The sequence below is a fragment of the Mesoplodon densirostris genome, chromosome 20 (assembly GCF_025265405.1).
Source record: "Mesoplodon densirostris isolate mMesDen1 chromosome 20, mMesDen1 primary haplotype, whole genome shotgun sequence".
In the NCBI taxonomy this organism is placed as follows: domain Eukaryota; kingdom Metazoa; phylum Chordata; class Mammalia; order Artiodactyla; family Ziphiidae; genus Mesoplodon; species Mesoplodon densirostris.
The window spans coordinates 12341476-12362337 of NC_082680.1; the positions used below are offsets into that span (position 1 = coordinate 12341476).

General features: G+C 45.1%; 1 protein-coding gene across 3 annotated transcripts in view; it reads left to right on the forward strand.

Moving 5' to 3' along the window:
• The window catches only part of STOX2 (storkhead box 2), a 199241-nt gene that overhangs the window by 84122 nt on the left and 94257 nt on the right, over positions 1 to 20862 (forward strand). The window contains exon 1 of one of the 3 annotated variants that reach the window (XM_060085797.1): positions 11928 to 13572. The exons of 1 other annotated variant lie outside the window; for it this stretch is intronic. In XM_060085797.1, the coding sequence (XP_059941780.1) occupies positions 13407 to 13572 (166 nt within the window). In that variant the 5' untranslated portion in view covers positions 11928 to 13406. Of the gene's footprint in view, positions 1 to 11927; positions 13573 to 20862 lie in introns of those variants that run through there. One more of the 3 variants, XM_060085798.1, reaches the window with a different exon arrangement.

The window sequence follows — 20862 nt, forward strand, 5'->3', positions numbered from 1 at the left end:
ACTGCTTCCTTTCAGCTCTCGCAATCCGGAAGTGAAATCCCCAGCGCCCTCTTGCAGAAGAAAGACCCCCCCCTAATTTTCGATTCATCCCTATCCTCCACCCCTCCGGTGCCCTTACCCTTTGCCTGTATATTTGGATGCCATATTTTATGCCTCCCTGTCTTGTGTCTGCCATACTTCCGCCATCCATTAGGTCAGGTCGGAGCTGAGGTAGGACCAGCGTGGGTGGGGAAGCCAACGACAGGTAGGCTGAAGTTGAAGGTGGTACCTTCATTTGGTGGGAGGAGAGCCTGGGTGGGATGCCCACACTGCGAAGGGGAGATAGACCACAGTTAGAAACACAGGTCAACACATAGAAGACTTCGAAACGGGGAGATCTGGACAAGAATCAGAGATTGGCGAGGAGATAGAAAACCAGGCAGAGTGATCACATGGGCCCGGGAACCAGGGTGAACTCAGGGCAGTGTAGACGGTCTCTGGCAGCGCCCGATGTGTGCGTGCATGCCACTGGGGGACTGAGTAAGATCAGAAAGGGTGGAAGCTTTACCTCTTAGGAGGTGCAGAGACCGTGGGACCATGCCATTGTGTCATCTGAGGTTAAAATCCCTGGGATTTAAGGCCCCAGTCTATGGAGGGCTTTGAGTGTTGTGCTTTCTACAATATAATGCTTCATCGATGGTGCCGATTTTTACTAAAATTTTACTCATCTTGTCTTTGGAACTTTAATGGTTTCCAAATCTGCTCTGTGTTGAAGGATGGCCACGAGCTGTGCCAAAGGGGATGGGTGAAGTGCCCTGCATGGCGGACCGGCCCCCTGGAGGGTCCGAGGTGCTGGCTTAGGCAGTGTTGTTGAACAGCTATAGCTGCTGGTGGTCTGTACACGGGTGGAGGGTCCCAGATCAGTGGGGAAGATGAGGGAGTACCTGGGCATCTCATTTGGTGGGTGTTTTCTACGCAGACCGCAATCCTTTGTTTTTTGCCCAGCAAACACCAAGTAGAGCTGCGTTGCTACTTCTATTTTTCTTTAGTCTTTGGGAAACAAAACAAGCTTTTCTCCCCCAAATAAGACTTTAAGTCTTAATCAGGTAAATAGTTAGTGAAAATCCTTGACTTTAGTAAGTTTTAGCCCACTTGCTGGTCTTTGATGGCAGGGACTTCCTAGATATAAGACTGAGCGTAGAGCTCTACATATATTATCTTATTTAAATTGACCACTATATATTTTTACCGTTCTTATTTTAAAGATGAGAAGACGCAGGCTTATAGAGGTTAAATAATTTATTTAGGGACACAGAGGAGGTAAGAAGCTGAGCCAGGACTTAAACTGGGGCCTGACTTCAAATTCTGTGTTTAGTACTGAACGGGCATAACCAATAGTGTCAAATTCTGAGTTCCTAAGAATTTCTTTTTATTCTTCCTGTTGTTCCAAAGTACAATTTTACCATGACTTGCGTTATTATCATCTCAAAGTCACAGAGAAATAGAACAATGACTTACCATGTATTTATTATTACTCTGGCCCTAATCCACTCTTCTAAATGTCCATAAAAGTGAGATGTAGCACTTTCCATAGACTTCAGAATGTCTGCATATTTCTTATTGCATTATAATAGCACGTCATGGTGTTTGCACCAGGAAAAGGACACGGCAGCTGTTGAAGGCAGTTCCCACCTTTTCTAAATGAAGATATTGAGAGTCATAGAGGTTTGGTGAGTTGACTACTGGGAATTATGAAAGGCTGGCATAGAACTTCCGTGCTGGTGTTCTTTCTCCTTACTTAAGTGTTCTTCACAGAGCTCTTATCTTTTCCAGTACCTCGTTGAGGTTGGTGGGTAAAACAATACAGGAGCAGAGAAGTTACGTGACACTTGCTCAAGATGCCAGAGGAAGTTTGTAGTGGAAGGAAGACATGAGCTTAAGAACCCTGGGACCAGCCTTTCCATCACCCCCACCCCGGCTCCCTGAGCCTTGCTGTGCTGTGCTTCCTCTTAGGGGTTTTGCCCTCTCAGCAGGTCTCTGAATGGCCACATGGCTACGTTGCCTTAAGCCCACTGATGCCAGAGGAAGGGAGGGAGGGGAGGGAGGGAAGGGGAGAGAAAGAGAGAGAGGGGACCATCACCATATCGTACATGACTGATTGTGAAAATGGTAAAGGATGTCTGGGAACTTTTGTTTCATGCATGTGTGCGTGTTTCTTTGAATGTTCTCTATTTTTCTTTTCTTTTTTTGGTGAAAAACTCAGATTTTATAATTAGTAAGAAATTCTTCCTGTCAGAGACAAAAGAAAAAGTGAGCTGCTGGATTCCATTTCCAGCAATATAGCAGACCATATATCCTCAAAAGCCCCTGGATTTAAAAAAAAAAACCACTATAAATTTCCAGGTGAAATATTTCATAGCATTTCTTGGCTCTTCAATCTCGTAAAACGCAAATCTAGCTCCATCCACATTTCTGTACCATTAAGCTAGCAACTCAGCCCCAAGGGAACTGGCCTGTTCATGCTGAGCAAAGAAACTGGTAAACAGGGTAAACTGCAACAAGGTTTGACTATTTAAAACAGTAAAAGAAAGAGGGGGGACAGAGAAAGGAGAGGGGGAGAGGGAGGGAGGAGGGGGGAGGGAAAAGAAGCAGGAGATGGAGGAAGAAAGAAAGGAAGAAGGAAGGAAGGAAATGGAACAATAACCTGGGAGCCAATATATGTTTGTACAGAGTTGAATCACTGTCAGGTATTTGTGTTGTTTGGGAGAATACAGAGAGGGTGATTTATTTTAGATTTTTTTCAAGTTCAAGAATGCCTGTTGAAATATCGGGGTAATCACTGAAAGAACAGAAGAAGAGAAGACATTAAGAGAGAAAGAGACTACTTAAATGATTTAGCATGGCACAATAAAGAACTTTCTGAGCTTCCCAGGGGGTGCACCACCTGACCTGGCAGCCAGGGTGTGTTCAGCCCTGGACCCGGTCGAGGGTGTTAACTAAAATGAATTAAATTAACATTTACTGAGCACTAACTGATTGCCAGGCACATATTTCATTTAATCCTCAGAACAACCCCATTAAATTGGCACTTTTGTCTTCCCCATGTTACAGAGGAAGAACTCAGGCATAGAGCTGTTTATAGGACATGTCTGAGGTTGCCCAGCTGGCAAGTAGAGATGCTGGGATTCAGACACTGAGAGATGTGCTCCAGAGTAATCACTTTTTTTTTTTTTTTTTTTTTTTGCGGTACATGGACCTCTCACTGTTGCGGCCTCTCCCGTTGCGGAGCACAGACTCCGGACGCGCAGGCTCGGCGGCCATGGCTCACGGGCCCAGCCGCTCCGTGGCATGTGGGATCTTCCCGGACCGGGGCACGAACCCGCGTCCCCTGCATCGGCAGGCGGACTCTCAACCACTGCGCCACCAGGGAAGCCCCAGAGTAATCACTTTTAACTCCTAAACTCTTTCGCCTTAGCAAAATCCTTGCAGGGAAATCCTTGCCTTAGCAAGATTCTGGGGGGAGGTGGGGTGGAGAGAACTGTGCCCCTCCAAGATGGCTCAAGGCCTCTCCCCTCTGTTCTCCTGTTCTACAGCCTGTGGGCCTCCTCCCGGAAACCTGCAGGTGCGCACAGCTGGAGGAACCTTTTGCCTTGATTTCATGGGTCAGTGCAGTGCTGCAGCTCTTGAACTTGGTCATTTGTGAACTCTGACACGTGCATAAAATCACTTCCTTTTAAGTTTTTCTGTTTTAGTTGCTGAGGTTCTGGTATTGATTATAATGGTCTGTCATGACACGTAAAAGCAAATTGGATGTTCTCATAATTGATGCGTACTTAAGACGTATTTAGCCTCTCATCTAAGCAAGTTATATCTCAATTGTTACAGGATCTAAATTTCAAATATCCCATTTGCCATGCCACCCATTCACTAGCATATAGGTGCTGGCTCCATGAATACATTTATCTGTCAACATCGAACAGGGGTGGATTTCTTTAGGTCTGCAACTGAAATAATTTAGGTCTAAAAATGTGTCCTGGCTCTGGAAAACTCTGTAGGAGGCTCACCTCCAAGAACTTGGAGATGTTTAAACACGCAGTGTCTGGAGCCAGGGAGCCAGATCAGACATTCTCTGGAAATCAGCTTCCCTCTAAGATTTTGGAAGAAAACTGTGTCGCAAAACAGTGTCTCCATCCTACCTCTGGGTTCAACTTTCTCTATCCTTTATTCCCTTCTGTCTCTTTCTTGTAGCTTCTTATTTGGGTGTGGCCTTTTCCCATTCCGAGGACATTTTACTCCTTTCTTCTAAGAAGCCACGAAGACAGAGAGGTTGCAGTTTCCTGACTGGCACAAAGGTGTGTCCACACAAAACTCACCTGCAGGCTGAAACGAGGGCGGGCGCTCACCTCTAGTCTAGCCTGTGTTACAAAGCGCAGTCCACGTGCAAAATGTTAGGACTTGGCACTTGTCCCTTCCCCCTGCTGCCAGCGCTCAGCTTGGTGGCCTGGAGGGAGCCCCCCGCTGGCCTCTTAAGAAGGTAGTCCCTTGTTCTTTGTGGCAACTGGGAAAACAAGGCGGGGTGGGGGGAAAGGCTGGGGAATACAGGTTATGCTGTATTGTGTATTCTCCTTACAGGAAGCGTTTGCCATCAGATGGAATTACCTCAGCCAATTTTTGGTTTGGGTAAATGGGGTCATAGCAGAACCAATGCAATATATGTCTTGCCAAACATTAAACATTTTGGCCACAGGTCTTTGAGCCTCCACCCCCATTAGTCAGGGGACAAAGAAGAGTATATGGTGACACCCCCAAATGCTACTATTTTACATTTTAAAATATCTGATCATACTGGCAGTTTTTCTTGTCTCCCCACTTACATTTATTTGTTCCTCTTATAAAGCAAAAATTATACTTTTTGACCAGCCTTCTTTCACTAAAAGTAGAGTGACTGTATGTCCCTGTTGGACCAGGCAGGTTCTGGTCAAGCGTTTTTTCCTAGTGTAATTAATAGCATCCTTTTTACTTGAAAAAAAAATGTCCTAGTTGAATAATAAATAACATGGTAACTAATGAAAGCTACTGCAAATGATTATTAGGTTATAGTTACCCCTCTCTGTTTGAAATAGAAGTCTCATAGCACCTTTAAAGTATCAAATGAATAATAATAGGAAGACTAAAGATTATTACCCAGAAGGCTAATTACTTAAATTTTGAAATATTGAAGGAAAGTTGGAAAAAAATCTCTCCAATGGACTTAGTAGAAATTATTAATCTCATCTGTGTTTTTTTAATTCTATATTAAAGTTAAAATGTTATTAGTAATTATTAAATGATATCACATAAAAGTCCTATAATTTCCTGGGAGTTAAAGTAGTTATTCTTTTTTTTTTTTTTATGCGGTACGCGGGCCTCTCTCACTGTTGTGGCCTCTCCCGTTGCGGACCACAGGCTCCAGACGCGCAGGCTCAGCGGCCATGGCTCACGGGCCCAGCCGCTCCATGGCATGTGGGATCTTCCCGGACCAGGGCACGAACCTGCATCCCCTGCATCGGCAGGCGGACTCTCAACCACTGCGCCACCAGGGAAGCCCTTAATATAAAATTTAAAGAGCAAAAATGTTGGTGTCTCTAAACTTAAAAAAGTCTTTTAAAAAATTTCTCTAGATCTTGACAAACTCAAATGCACCCTTGAAAGAATCATTTTCCAGTTATATTTGGGTGGAACCTGACCCTGCCAGTTTACTTTTGCGCTTGTTTTATATTCTCAGTCTACCTGATATCAGCTTTTGTTTTCAAACATAAAAAAGGGCGAGGCTGTGTGCCCCCCGTGTGTGCAGGAGAAAGGACCAGTTCACAGCAGCTTGTCTTCCACCCTGTCCACACAAAGCCACTTCCTGACTGTGCCTTGGCTTCTTGGACTCTATTCTTTTCTATCTTTTATTTATTTATTTATTTATTTTTACATCTTTATTGGAGTATAATTGCTTTCAACGGTGTGTTACTTTCTGCTTTATAACAAAGTGAATCAGCTATACATATACATATATCCCCATGTCTCCTCCCTCTTGCGTCTCACTCCCACCCTCCCTATCCCACCCTTCTGGGTGGTCACAAAGCACCAAGCTGATCTCCCTGTGCTATGCGGCTGCTTCCCACTAGCTATCTACCTTATGTTTGGTAGTGTATATATGTCCATGCCGCTCTTTCGCTTTGTCACAGCTTACCCTTCCCCCTCCCCATAGCCTCAAGTCCATTCTCTAGTAGGTCTGTGTCTCTATTCCTGTCTTACCCCTAGGTTCTTCATGACATTTTTTTTCTCTTTTTTTAATCTTTTAAATTGCATAAAATATACGTAACGTTTACTACTTTAATTCTTTCTGTACAGTTCAGTGGCATTAAGTACATTCACGTTGTTGTGCAACTATCCCCACCATCCATCTTCAGGACTTTATCACCGTCCCAAACTGAAACGCGATACTCATTAAACCCTAACTCCCCCTCCCCTTCCCCCAGGCCCTGACAACGGTGATTGTACTGTCTCTGAATTTGACTACTCTAAGCACCTCATCTAAGAGGCATCGTACAGTATTTGTTCTTTTGTGTCTCGCCGATTTAGCAGAATACCTTCAGGATTCATCCACGTTGTAGCACGTGTCAGAATTTCCTCACATCTGCTCTTTCCATTTGTTGCCGGACACAGGTTGTCTCTACCTTCTCTGGACTCTGTTCTTCACCCTGGGTAACTGCTCCAGTTTGAGCAGGGTGTGCTGGGCACCACTGAATGCTGCAGCTCTTGAATACACGCTAGCTGCTCCTGGGTGTTTTCTTCTTTCTTTTTCCTAAACCCAGTTTGTGGATGCTCTGTATTTCAGCTATTTAACTCAGTAGCATCCACGGTATGGTATCAGTGCTACTTGCTGGCCCCCACTGGATTTCAGCTTGTTTTGTTATTTGATGCAGAGCAGGATGCATAGGCGAACAAAAGGATCTAGAAAGGATTCAGGTTTTTAAAGTGCCCCCCCCCTTAGTGACCAAGTGTAATAATAAAATTGGCTTTTTTTTTTTTTTTTGCGGTATGTGGGCCTCTCACTGTTGTGGCCTCTGCCATTGCGGAGCATGTGGGATCCTCCCGGATCGGGGCACGAACCCGCGTCCCCTGCATCAGCAGGCGGACTCTCAACCACTGCGCCACCAGGGAAGCCCCTAAAATTGGCTATTTTTGTCTTGATGCCTCCTGCTTGCCAGCAGTGAAATGGAACATTTATATATTTACCTCAGATCTTCACTTTGAGAGCTTATCGCCGTGACAATTGATAAAACGGAACTCAAAGATGAATTTTTCCCAGGCCCCCAGCAAAGACGTGAATGCCTGCTCACCTTGGCATCACTGCACCGCACTGCCCTCTATTACTCTGACTTCACTTAGTCTGGCCTGGAGACAGATGTCATCATCCTGCCAGCCTACTCCAGCCTCTCCGGCCTCCCAAACACTCAGGCCCCTCTTGAGTTACTTCTCCTTGGTGAGTTCCTCCATCCCCAAATAATTGCTTTCTTTGGGAGTAGAATTCATTGTCCACCATTATTCATTATAGCCCTGTCGGCAGTGGCTTATAGGTGACAATGTACCTGAGTGGAGAGACTAAGGGAAATTCAGCTTAGGTTTTGATAGGGATGCAAAGACCAATATATACAGTCTCATCATTCTTAGGACTTCTCCGCAACATGTTTTACGCCATGGATTTATCACCTCCCACCACCTGTCTAGATCTGTTTGCCTAAATGTGCTCCAGCAACAGGTGGTCCTATGATTAGAGCTGATGAGCAGTTGTTGTTGTTGTTTTTTCTTGGTAGATTTACAAGGTGCGTTTGCACATGAAAGGCTCTGAGAAGTCCAGCAGGCCTGTTGTAACTTTAACACATCTTCTGAATTTATAATGGAACCCTCTTTCCAAGTCACATTTGTTAATGTATCTCAGGACAAGTGTTCCCCAGAGCGCATTATTTATTGGGGGCTGCAGGCCTGCATGCCAGCAGCATGACCACTGCCCTGGCAACCACGCTGGTGGTCCACATAAGAAGAGAGCTCAAGCTTTCTGATAAAATTATAACTAGCAGTTTGGAGGCTGGGCAAAGGAGGACAAAGATGTATCTACCAAATACATGGTCAGCTACCTTATTGGCTGCTTTTGGAGGCCCAGGTCATATGAATGTGCATATGTACATACATGCAAATATATGAGTGTATATATGCGTCACATAAGAAATACTCCCAATCCTCCAGCTCGAAAGCCTCTGAAAAAGCCCTCCTCCTTTTGGGACACATTCATTTCCAGATTCCATTTAGCTTCTTAACCTGGACCACGCAACCGCCCAATTTTATGGTGTGTATATGTATTTTTTTTGACTAAAAGCACATTTGTCAAATGAAACTGTTAATATCTTTTTCAAATTATGTTTCAGGACGCAGCAGCAAGATGAATGACTCTCAGACTCAGAATTTTGAATTTTATTTAACAAATACTTTAATCACAAAGTTTGACGCATATATCACAGACGTACATAAATACATAAACATCTATTTCCTTTCTGCGGACTTAGCTCTCTTACCATACCAAAGTGGGGCTTTCTGTGCACAGCAAAGATCACTTATAGTTAGGTCTTTAATGAATGTTCAGTATACCAGAGATACAAATTAAAAATATCAAATTTTCCTTGATTAGAGATACAAATGGGAAAATCAAATTTCCTTCAGTTTTTAGGTTCAATGTATTCAGTTTGTAAATTTGGCATTTTAAAAATAATAAAATTAAAACTGTAACTCTCAGGGGGCCTTTGAAAAACATCTGATCAACTCAGATTGAAGACTGAAGTCCTTTTACTCAATAATTAGCCCCATTTAGAAACACAGTTATGGAAAATTTCAAACAAGATTCTTCGGAGTACTTAATCAGGCTTCATTAGTCATCACATCTGGGCCAGTTACTGTGAGCCACTGGACACAGCTATGAACAAAGCAGAACAATGAACTACAATGAATAAAACAGAAAACATCCCTTGCCTTCATGGAGTTTACATACTTGTAACTATTAAATTCATTCAACTCTTGTAAATCTAATAAACCAAGGTTTTAAATGAGGAGCATGTCAAAGTCAAAATTCTTCTACCTTTCAACTTAAAATTACAAGTCTAGGGCTTCCTTGGTGGCGCAGTGGTTGAGAGTCCGCCTGCCGATGCAGGGGACATGGGTTCGTGCCCCGGTCTGGGAAGATCCCACATGCCGCGGAGCGGCTGGGCCTGTGAGCCATGGCCGCTGGACCTGCGCATCCGGAGCCTGTGCTCTGCAACGGGAGAGGCCACAGCAGTGAGAGGCCTGCGTACCACAAAAAAAAAAAAAAAAAAAGTCTAAAATCAATTACAGTTGACCCTTGAAAGACACAGGTTTGAACTACCCATTTCCACTTATACGTGGGTATTTTTCAATGGTAAATACCACATGGTCCATCCGTGGCTGATTGAATCCGAGGAACCGTGGATGGAATGGCCGCTATAAATTATACTTCAATTAACCTGGTTGTTCAAGGGCCAACTGTATACATCTGAATTAGAATCACAAAGCAAATGTGTGTCTAATTAGTGTCTCTATCTGATGTGTAAATACCAAATGTACAAATTATTCTTAAGCCTGATTAAAAAATTACGAGTACTGTGAAAGTGATTTGCTGTATCATTTCGCTAATTAATTCTAAACTTTCCTACTAGGAAAAACTGGGATTACACAACTGAGCTTCCTTGATGGACAGTTCAAGACCCAGATACTTGATTGTCTCAAGTGGGTTGAGCGATTTGAAACTAGGACTAGGGACCTAGGGGTTGAGTATGACCAGAGTGAATATTTCCATAGGACAGATGGACACACTGAGTCTGATTTTAACAGTGGCTGTAATAACGGGATTCCACTTTCTTTACATAACGTTGGTTTCACAGTATGTTGTTTGCTAGATTCAAGTCTTACCTTCATAACTTCTTTTGATGTTGCCACTTAATTTGGATGGATAAATTACTTAACTGTCTCTACCTCTCCTACTCTACTATCTGATTCGATTAAGCTAACCCAGCCTATTTACCACCTGATTCTTCTGTGTCTGGCTATTTGGCTTTGGCTCCAAGAGCATTCTGTTGCGTATGGACACTTGGTGATATCGCTGCTCTGCAAAGGCCAGCATTCAGAGGCAGCTGAGTGGAGCTGTAGCTCTCCTCCCAGAATATCCATCAACCCACCCCCATTCCTTCAGATGAACAATGAATATTTTCTCAGTTTTAAGTCAAGTGCGATTCAAATTTACAGTCCAGAAAAGTCCCGGATGACCCCTCCCCTAAACAGAATCCCTCTTCTAAGCCCCTTTTATATAGAAATTCTGAAACTGTCATTGCTTCTTTGCTTAAAACCCTTCAGTGGCTCACATAATACAATAGAATACAAAACCCTTAACATGGCCTGCAAGTCCTTGCGTGATCCAGCTCTTGGCTTCATCCATGATCTCATCACACGCCTTCCTCTTATGCTCCAATTCCAGCCACGCTGGCCTTCTTTCACTTCTTCCAACAGAAGCCAAGATTCTTTCCCACCTCAGGGCCTTTGCATGCACTGTCCCCAGTTTCTGAAACATCACTCTCCCCACTCTTTGCTTGGATGATTCCACATACTGTAGGTCTCAGATTAGCTGTCATTTTTTCATAGGGGTGATTCTTCTTTGTAGACCTTAACACAATCCGCGCATTTATTTGCTTACTACCTAGACCATAAGTTACGTGGGGCCATGTGTGTGGTTCTGTTTGCCCAGCATCCATCACAGCATATACTAGACAGTCAACAATCATTTGCTAAATGAATACGTATCACAGTTGTCACAGCAATCACCATTAGCCTTCAGTCGTAACCATTATAATCATTCATATAACCACTTATGGCTCATGGGCTGTAGGGTAATTGTTGAATTGGATTGAGATATCTAAATGTCAATATCTCATGCATTCATTAATACAATTATTTTTTATTACCTTTATGGTTCTTTACACATTTAGTCTTCTTTAGCTTCTAAAGCTGGAGGCTTTCTGTTCTTAGCAGTCCTCTTACAGTAAAGAAGACATTTTAGCAAAATGTGCCTTTTGGGAGACTGTCCTTTTCTAACTTTGAAAAAATATCACTGAATATTAGCTAACTGGCTTACAGTTAGTAATAAATGTTGATTAGTGTAAATACAAGTTGCTTAGTGATTTTTGTTTGTTTACCCCCGGTTTCCCGGGAGATAGATCAGTTACACTGGCCCCAGGTTACAGAAGGCAGCCCTTAGATATTGAATGGAAGTTCTAGGTTCTATAATGTTTGTTGCCGAAACCTCGCCCCCCTCTGTGTCGCTCTTCGAGGACCTTGCCCCCCTCCCGCAAAGAATTAAAGCCTTGGAAAAGCACCAAATTGTGCTAAAACTCCTGAATCTTAACCATTTAGAACCCAGTGTGGGTTTTTTGGGGGGGGTTGTTTTTTGCAGTATCAGCCTGAAAAGATCATAGGTTCCTAAAGATTTCATATCCCTGTCTCTGTACCTTGGCACCTGCGAATATGTAGGACAGCATAAAACATGATTTTGAACGTTGCATCGTCACAAATGGAAAAAAAGCGCAAAGACGTAAGAAGAATCGGGTTTATTTTTGTTGTTTACAACACCTAAGCGTTATTGGAAACCCAAACGAGAAGCCAAGCTGAAAAAACGGCCGCAGCGCAGCGCGGTCGGGGTTCTCCGCAATGTGGCCGCGCGCCTTTAACTCGCAGTGACCTCCGCGTCCCGGCCCGGCATCCCGGGCCCGGCGCCTCGGCCGGGGCGGCGCATCGCCCCCTCCTCCCCTCCCGCGCCGCGCGCATTGTTGTCCTTTAGCGATTGGTTGTTGGACCAGAAACAGCCGTGCAGAGCCGAGCCGGGTAGTGGGGCTGTTGGACCTGAATGCAAGTTAGCGGGCTGGTAGTGACTGACACCGAGGGCTCTAGGGACAGCGAGGAAGAGCCGGAGCCGCCCTCGCTGCGTCCTCCAGGCGGTGTGGACCAGGTGCCCGGGCGTTTGCGGCTGTCGGCGGAGCTCCGGGTGGCGCCCCCTCCCCCGGACCTAGCTGCCTCCGGGATTGGCGCAGGTGGGCAAGGCAGGGCACCGCAGACTGCCCTGTTCCCACCGAGCGGTTTCTCTCCCTTTCTGCAAGCGGGAGGCGCCATCCTAAAAATATGTAAATATCCGAGCGCTGACTCCTGGCTGGGGCACCAGCCAAGTCCCAGAGCCGCCGCAGGGTGTTTTACATGAAAATGAGAAGCCTGACAGGATCCGTGCTCTAACTTAAGGCAGCTCGGTGATTAGCAGGAGGCTGAGCGGCTTCCCGGCTTCCTGTCCTTCAATAGCCATTCTGCGCGCTCGCGACTGAGCAGCGGTGCCGCCGTGCGGGTGGCGATCGGCAGGCTCCGCATCCTTGGCAGCCATGGCTCCCGTCGCCGCCGCGGCCAGTAAGTAGGAGCATGCCTGTGTAGGGGGGCACATGCGTGTCGGCGCGCGCGCGCACACACGCACACGCACACACGCACGCACACCACCCTGAGCCTTGGAAGGAGGAAGATCGACGAGGCGCTGCAGTCGCGAGGACTCTTCCTGGATTCGGCAGGAGCCCGCCGCCGCAGCTGCTGACTGCAGAGCCTGCTCGGATCCTGTGCACACGCGCCCCCCATCCGAGCCTCTGTAATGAAGACGGCCTCCCGAGGGCTGCAGGGGAGGCAGAGCCAGCCCGCGCCCGGGACTGCGGGCCGCGCGGCTGATAGGCCCAGGGGGACACGACTTGGACACTGTCATCCCCACGCCTCGCTCTGAGCCGCCCGGTGCGGAGAGGGTCTGCCGCCGCCCCTCCGGCTTCCCGGGCGCCCGATCCCGGGTCACCCCCGGAGGCCTGGGCTTCCTCATTTGTTTGGGTCTTTTGTGCCGTGGCTCACAGTTGGCTAAGCACTCCTCCGCTGAATCGGGCCATTGTCTGCGCTCCCATTGCTTTCACGCTGCAAGTCTCGGCGCCCTCACCCCGCCCGCCCCCTCCCCGCCTCCTCCTGGCCGGGGAGCCTCCTAACGTGCCTTTCCCCCCAGGAATCTGGAAGCTATAAGCCGGGCGGATTGCAAATGAAGTGTAATGCATTGTGGGACGTGTGTAAAATCGGAGCCTTCGCCGTTGGGGGGGTGTGGGGGCGTGGGGAGGGCCGGACCCGCCGCTGGCGGTGTAGACGCTGACGAGGAGGGGCTGGGAAAATGCGCGCAGAGTCCGCCCGGGTCGTGCCCGCCGTAGACGGATGAAGCCGCGCGCTGCGCCCCGGCGCTGAGGCCCCGAGGATCGGGGCAGCGGGTCGCCCTCCCCACCATGAAGAAGACCCGGAGCACAACCTTGCGGCGAGCCTGGCCTAGCTCGGATTTCTCGGACCGGGCCTCGGACCGCATGAGGTCCCGCAGCGAGAAGGACTACCGCCTGCACAAGCGCTTCCCCGCGGCCTTCGCGCCCCAGGCTTCTCGGGGCTACATGACATCAGGTTGGTAACCGCGTTCCTGCCCCCAGGCCGGGGCCGCGGGGCGTGCTCCGGGCGCCGCGGCCGGGGTGCTTCCCCGGGAGGACGGGCGGTGATGGATGCGATAAGTTACGGGGAAAGCAGGAAAAAAATTAGCTCACATCCACCATTTTGTACCTCCGCAAGATCCACAGCAGGCCCTCTCAATATGGGGTTGGAGAGCTATTAGTTAGGTGAAATCTGGGAGGGGGACGTGCCGGGCGTTTTGGCCGCACAGATAAATGACCGCCAGCTCGGGCGCCCAGCCTCCTTGAGCTCGTGGAAGAGCCTGCGTCCGCCGTTGCCCGCAGTATCGGGCTTGCTCGCCCCCACATTGTGGCCAATTCTTATCCTAGTGGGCATTTAAACAGCCTTTCTTTTTTAAAAGGGAACAGGTTCCATGCACAGTTCTGGATGGTTTGAGTCAGGGAAGAGGTCTCAGGCTGGTCTGCTTGCACGCAGGGAACTGTGTTGCTGCTCATTGAATGCGTTCGGTGGGGTAATGGTGTGTATGCGGATTGAATGCTCACATGATTTTGTGTGGATTTAACATATGTTGCTTTGAATCAGGTTGTATGGGAAGAATGGAGGCTGTGTCATGTATTTGCATGTCAGACAGGAAGGACAAGCGAAACGGTAAATGGGAATGAAGGATTTCATCGTAAAACGCATAGAAGCATTTCTGAAGGCGCCAGTTAGTTCCCTTTGGAAATACAGCGGATGGCTTTGCTGTGTGACTTGGAAACCCGGGGATAAAATACTTGAAACGCTGAAGGAGGAAAATCCTGAAACTCTTCTCGCTGTTTTCTCCTTCCTTACTGTTGACAACTTGTATGTAATGATGTGTAAGACACCAATTTTGGTTTGTTTGTTTTTCATTCTGAATGAATTCATTTTCTTCTAAACAAAATGTCATGGGAGCACCGAGGTTATATTTGAAAACACATCTATACCAAATCACTCTAAATCCTGGGAAGATTGCTTTAAGCTTGCAGTTGGTACTCAAAGTCTAGCTCTACTATCTTTCTCCTAAAACAGCAAGTTTCAAAAAAAAAAAAAAAAACTGGGGCTGGTATCTCATGCTTTAAAAATGTCTTGTGAGTGCATTTCCGTGAGTATAAAACCTAAATAAAATAACCGTCTTTTTTACTGCAAAATCTGGCGACATAAGGATGTACTGCTTTGGCAATAAGGCTCCCTTGATTTTCCCTGTCATGAAAAGCCAGATTTGTAAAGGAAGTGACAACTACAGTTTATACTTCAGTAATTGAAGTCAGTCACTGCTGTGGTCGCTTTATTCTTCAGGCTGGTGGCAATAAATTTTGAAATACACCTAAATCCAAGTGTAACCTCAAAACACGTATGTCCATAAACCCATGTCTACACTGAGTGTTCAGATAATCTCAGGTTTCATACCCTTGGGGTTTGAATGTCTTCACTCCACATTGAATAGTTTCGCCTCTTTTTTGCCCCTCTTCAGGAATCAGTACTGATACCAAGAGTGAGGCTGAAGAAGGGCAGGTGGCCATGATGTCTTCAACAAACCTGCAAGACTCTGTAATGGTTTCAGGCACGTTCCCATGGGAGCCTGTTTTCACCTATCTTGTCATAGCATCATTATGATCACATTTTTATTCTTTGCTAAAGAACTTCTCTGCTATTGCCAGTTTTTCAAGGCATTTTTGAGGGCTTGAGGAAGAAGCTTTTCATTTTCTTTGATTCTCTTATTTCTTGACTTGTAAATAGTAAGCTGGTCCTATGGGGATAGTGAAGGATCAGCTCTTTCTGGTTGGTGGTTGTCTGTGCAGGTTTCCTGTTAGGTTACTACTGAGAAAAGAAAACCAGAAGGTGGGGGAAGAAGAGCTGTGGTATTCATTCAACATTTTATGGAGTCTCCCCCCACCTCAAGCAAAGTGCCTTGCTAGATTCTCATGGGGCTGCAGGGTTGGGTATAATATGGTTTTGTCCAAGGATGGAAGCTGTTATTTATTCTTTATTTTAATTATTAGCCAATATGTATAATAAAAAGGGTTGGGGCTCATGGAAGGATAAAGTAAATATTAAGACAAACACCTACAATGAACACTGGGAGAGTAGGTGGAATCTTTCTCATACACATCTTTTTGGGGGAGATTGAGAATAGCTTGTCAATTTCCTTTTCAAATATGGTTCCTTTCCAAATACCAGTGTTGATAGTATAGATGGTATATTGAGACACTTTGACATCATTTGGGAGAAGTTGTCTTCCCCTTAACAAATGTAAGAAAGCCCACTTATATCAAGTTAGTGACTCTGGATACAAACGGAGCCTTTGTCACGTAAAATGAAATAGAAAATGAAGCAGCTTAGAAACACATGAAGCTTTTCATACTTCTTCTTTCTGTTTGTCCAGTCGTTTTGCCATAATAGCGACTAGTATTTATCATACTTATTCTCAGTAAAAAGAGGTTTTTTTTGTTGGGTTCAAAGGACAAGATAAGCTTCTTCAGAGAAATACTAAATGACTTGAAATAACTTCAGTGGAGACTGTTTTTAGAAATCCCCTCCAACAAATATTCCTTAAAAATAGGGTGAAAATCACTTTTTTTTTTTAACTTTAGGAAAGGAGAGGTCCTTGGACATTTGAATAGCTGTCCTTTTGATCTGGCCTACTGTCGCACAGTAGGTCTTTCAAGTTTAACTCTGTTTATTTAAGCCAAAATTATAGACATTCCATAATCGCTTTCTAATGAGACAGAACCTTTTCAAACAGTCTTTTTTCACTAATAAGTAACTACCAGTTTGAAATGTGATTTATAGCAACAGGCTTGACATTTAGCCTTGGCTTTTTCACGTAGCTTTGGGATAAACTACACTTAAGCTCAAGAGGTTAGAGTAGACACATATCAAACTTAAGGAGATCCTACAAACGGACAGTTAGAGAATTCTGAAACTTTAAATTTTGAAGACCATGCCTCATATGACGATTTAAGCCCCTGATTCATGCTACCAAGTCGAAAATAATCCTAAGAATTCACAGGCCTCCTGGCAACCAGCAAGTTCACAGGCCATGAGATGAGTTCATTGTTCATCTTGAATATTAATTTCCCAGAGGTAGTTTCTGAGCAGAAGGGGGGAAAATCTTGCCTTTTGTTCAAATCAAGATGAATAATAAAATGTGCATCCATGAGCTGAATAAGAAAAGGGGTTAGGCCAAATGCACGTGGGATTATTCTTCCACAGTTTCTAAAACTAGAAATTATGATATTAATTAACTAGAGAGAAAAGAAAACTCCCCATAAAGAGGCAAATAGCTGTATAATCCTTAGGGCTTTATGTATGAAAATATGCTCACCTACCTTCATGAAATGATTTTCAAGGCACCAAACCTTTGTTAATGAAGGTGTTAGAACCTTCTCTGTCAGGACCTTGTGAACTGTGACCTCTTTATACAAAGGATGCTACTTCACTTTCCTCTCCCCAAGCCCTGGGGGTGGCCACTTCTTTATATTTCACATGGCATGCCACCAAGTTTGGGGACATTTCATTGATCAAGACTGGAAAGTGATTTTTTTTCCACTATAAAGGTCCTACGGAGCATGTGCATAAAAGGCGTCCCCTGTGAACGAGACACCCCCAAAGTCATGGTACTTTTAGATGGATGTTTGTCATTTTAAGGAACAATAAGGCAGACAGTTTTAAAGGATTTGAAAAGGAAGAAAACACAAGCCTCAAACTGACATCTTAAGAAAATATAAACCGGTTTTGTCTGCCTATCTAACTAATATAAATCAGCAGGGAGGAATGACCAGGACGCCACCTTGATGAGTTATTAGTTTTCATTTTATAGAAACTAATTCTGGGGCACAGTGGATTGTGGGGCCCAGTTCCTTACGTTCTGTTATTTTGAGAGTTTTCTGGGAGTGGAGGATGGGCACCTGAGGTTCTAATCTGGGCCTGCCCCAAACCAGCTGTGTCCCTGGCGGGTAACATGACCTCTCCCCGTCTGGAACGGGCCCTCCTGGCCCGCATTTCCATTACAGAATTGGGCTCCGCAGCGCCTCTGTAATGGGCAAGCCCAGGATTTCTCAGCACTTAACACAGAAATCGTTAGAAATAACCTTTGCCTTTTCTGCTTATTGGAGTCATGTGCTTCGTATGCGGAGTGTGTGGGAATAGCGCTCATTTTGCAATGGAGTCTTATTCCCTGTCATCCCCAGATGTTACATTAAGTGGCTGCATTAGGGCTTGTCCTGGTGACCAAAGTAATGGGGGTGAGGGGACAGGGATGAAGCCCTGGCAGGTTCTGATCACGTGCAAGTTTTCATAAACAGCATCCTGTTGCCTCCTTGCAGAGATACATTTCCAGCCTCGCTGCTCCAACTGTGCTTTAATTTGAAACTACCTGTGTTGATTCCTTTCATCAGGCCTGTGGAAGTGAGGAATATTACACTTGGTGGTGAATGACTTTATTCTTTATTTCCCAGGAGAACGTGAATGTGCTTAGAAAAGGTCACCTCTCTTGGTATTTCAACATCTTTTACACTCTTGTGAACGTTTTTATTTGAAAAAAGGAATATGAGTATACTGTATAAAAACCTTAGCATTTTTACACCTCCAGAGCAATTGTGGCTTCAATTCTCTATAGCCCCAGAGAGTTAGGGCAGTTCAGACAATTGTATGTTCTTTGGTACAAGATTGCTTATGCTGAGCGCAGATATAACCAAGGGGCAGAGTCTGGTTGGATCCTTGCCACTGGGATCAGATGCCGACATTTGCAACTAGGACAGGCTTTGTAGATCAGTCATAGAAACTGCACGATGCCTAGTCTATCAGGTTTAGAGTAGAGGTTCTTGACGTTCATAAGACTATAGACTATAGTCAATGCTAACTTAACCTTCACCACAGTAACATAGGAGAGGAGCGGCATGGGTAATTTTTTTTAAGTAGATAGTACACTTTTCCTTAAGTAGTTAATCCCCAGACTATTTTTATTTGACATCGGAATGCACAACCAGTTGGCCAGAAAATCCCATTGATTTCTACCACCTAAATATTTCTAAAATCTACCCCTCCCTTTTCATCTCTGTTGTTGAAATCCTTCTGTTCTATTACAGTGTCTTCCAAACTGACCATGTCCAATTCTTGCTCTACGCGTCCCCAGAGGTGTTTTGTTTTTTATTTTTTTAATCCCTCCTAAAGCAAAACTGGTCATGTTACTTTCCAACTCTTTTCAGCGTTTCTCTGCCTATGGATGAAGTCTGAGACCAAGGCTCTTCCTGGCGTGACCTCCCCTGCTTTTCCCACCGCTCCTTCCATTCCTCCCCCACCACCCTACACTCCAGGCTCTGGAAACTCTTTACCTTCTGCAATATCTTGTTGCCATTGTGTGCCTTTTGTGATTTATGTGACACCTCTGAGAGTGTGCTCCCCGTCTTTAAAGGTCTGATATTTAGCTAATATATAAGGCTCATCCTGTTTAGCCTTCCAGAACAAGCTCATACGCCCCTTCTCTTTCTAGAGCGAATCACTCGTATGACAGTTGTTTTGTACTTGTGTTACAACAACATGGTGACATTGTGTTGTACCTCGGGTTTACTAGCCAGTGAGTTCCTCAGTTACAGTATGTGTTTTATTCACATCTCTATTTTGCCAGCAACCACAGAGCTTGACACATATCAGGGACTCAGGAAATATTTATTGGATAAATGAATAAAACATGGCTTCTCTTAAAAAACTTGGTTGAAGAAATGTCTTGAACTCCTAATGTGAGTCATCCTTTTGTAACAGAAGATTCTCCTCTTCAAGGACTTCCTATTGTGGTTGGTAGGACCAGCTCTCAATGAGTCAACCATTAGAAAGCAGGAAATACTGGAATATAATCAAGAGTTAAGTGGGGTTGGTTGATAGGGTTGGTGTAAGTGGAATAGGAGTTCAGAGGAGACATGTCAATAAAAAAGGCTGCCTGGAGGGAGGACTTACTTGCTTCTCGAAGGACTGGGTAGGATTTGAAGAGCAGAGAAGGAGGAGGACTGGAGGAAGGTTGTAGAAGCAGTATGAACTAAGGCATTCAGCTGGCAAGGAAAACGTCGGTGTGAAATTTGCCATACTGTAAATTTGGGATGTAACTAGAAATAATGTGTAGCTAGATCAGGTCGGCTCTTGAAATGTAGGTGGAGTTTATGGGGGTAGGAATCGGATTTGTGAGTTTGGGAGAGAAATAATGAAAGAAGCATCTTAGGAAGAGGTGTCTGGCCGTGGCTTACAAGATAGATGGAAGAGATGGGAGTTGGGAGGCTAGGGGACCAGCTGGGAGGTGGTTGAGGGAACAGAGGTGATCAAGCAGTAAGGTGATGAGGGACCACCCCAGAGCAGTGTTTCACAACACTGCTAGGCATTAGCACACCACCCTTAAGAATTTGTAAACCATGTCCATATACTATCTGTGCTATTATTTACTTGATATTTTTCTTTAACTCTACCCACTTGTATATTTAAATGGATGAAAAAGAAAATTTTTTTAATTTTATATGAAATTATGGGTTTCATTTGACAATTATTTTTCTAACCCCCCATTACAGTTCATATATTACTATTTCAGTAAAAAATGATTCAACCAGGTACCACCTGAAATGCCCTCACATACCTGAGTGGTACTCATGCCTCATAGTGAAAACCCGTATCCAAGGAAGGAGGGATGGGCGTGAAGGGCAAAGGGAGCATCTGTGAGGACCAAGGGCCTGGCTATTCCTTTAAGTGACTGGATTGAAGAGGGGAGAGAAAATCAAAGGTGAATCAGAGATTTTTGTTGGAAGAATGCAGTAAGTGACCAGGAGGCTGGGGGAAATGGAGCCGATGATGAGTTCCATGTTGGACGTAATGGTTCGGTTGTCCAAGCCGAGAGGTAGGCACTCACGTGACCGGTAGAGGCTCCAGGTATAGTTTGGGGGTCAACCACTTAGCAGTGTTAGTGAGAACACGGGAATCGTTTAGCTTTTGTACTTTATGTTCCGCTTCTTAGAGGGGAACAGGTGACTTGCTTATTTTTATTTCCAGCAGATGGAGGGCGAGTTGGAGTCCATTAACATTGAGTCCTACGTAGGTTTCTGAAAACCTGGAGACTCAAGGTTAGGATTGCTTGGAGATCACCGGCTCTCTTTTCCTAAAAGTAAAGAGCTTTTTAATGCTTGGATGTTTTTGATTAGTGTTTGCATTTGTTCAGAAGCTATTGTAGTGTTGATAAAAGGGATGTGCTTTTGGTATCTCTAGTTCTGGTTTGAAAAGAGTTCAGAGCTA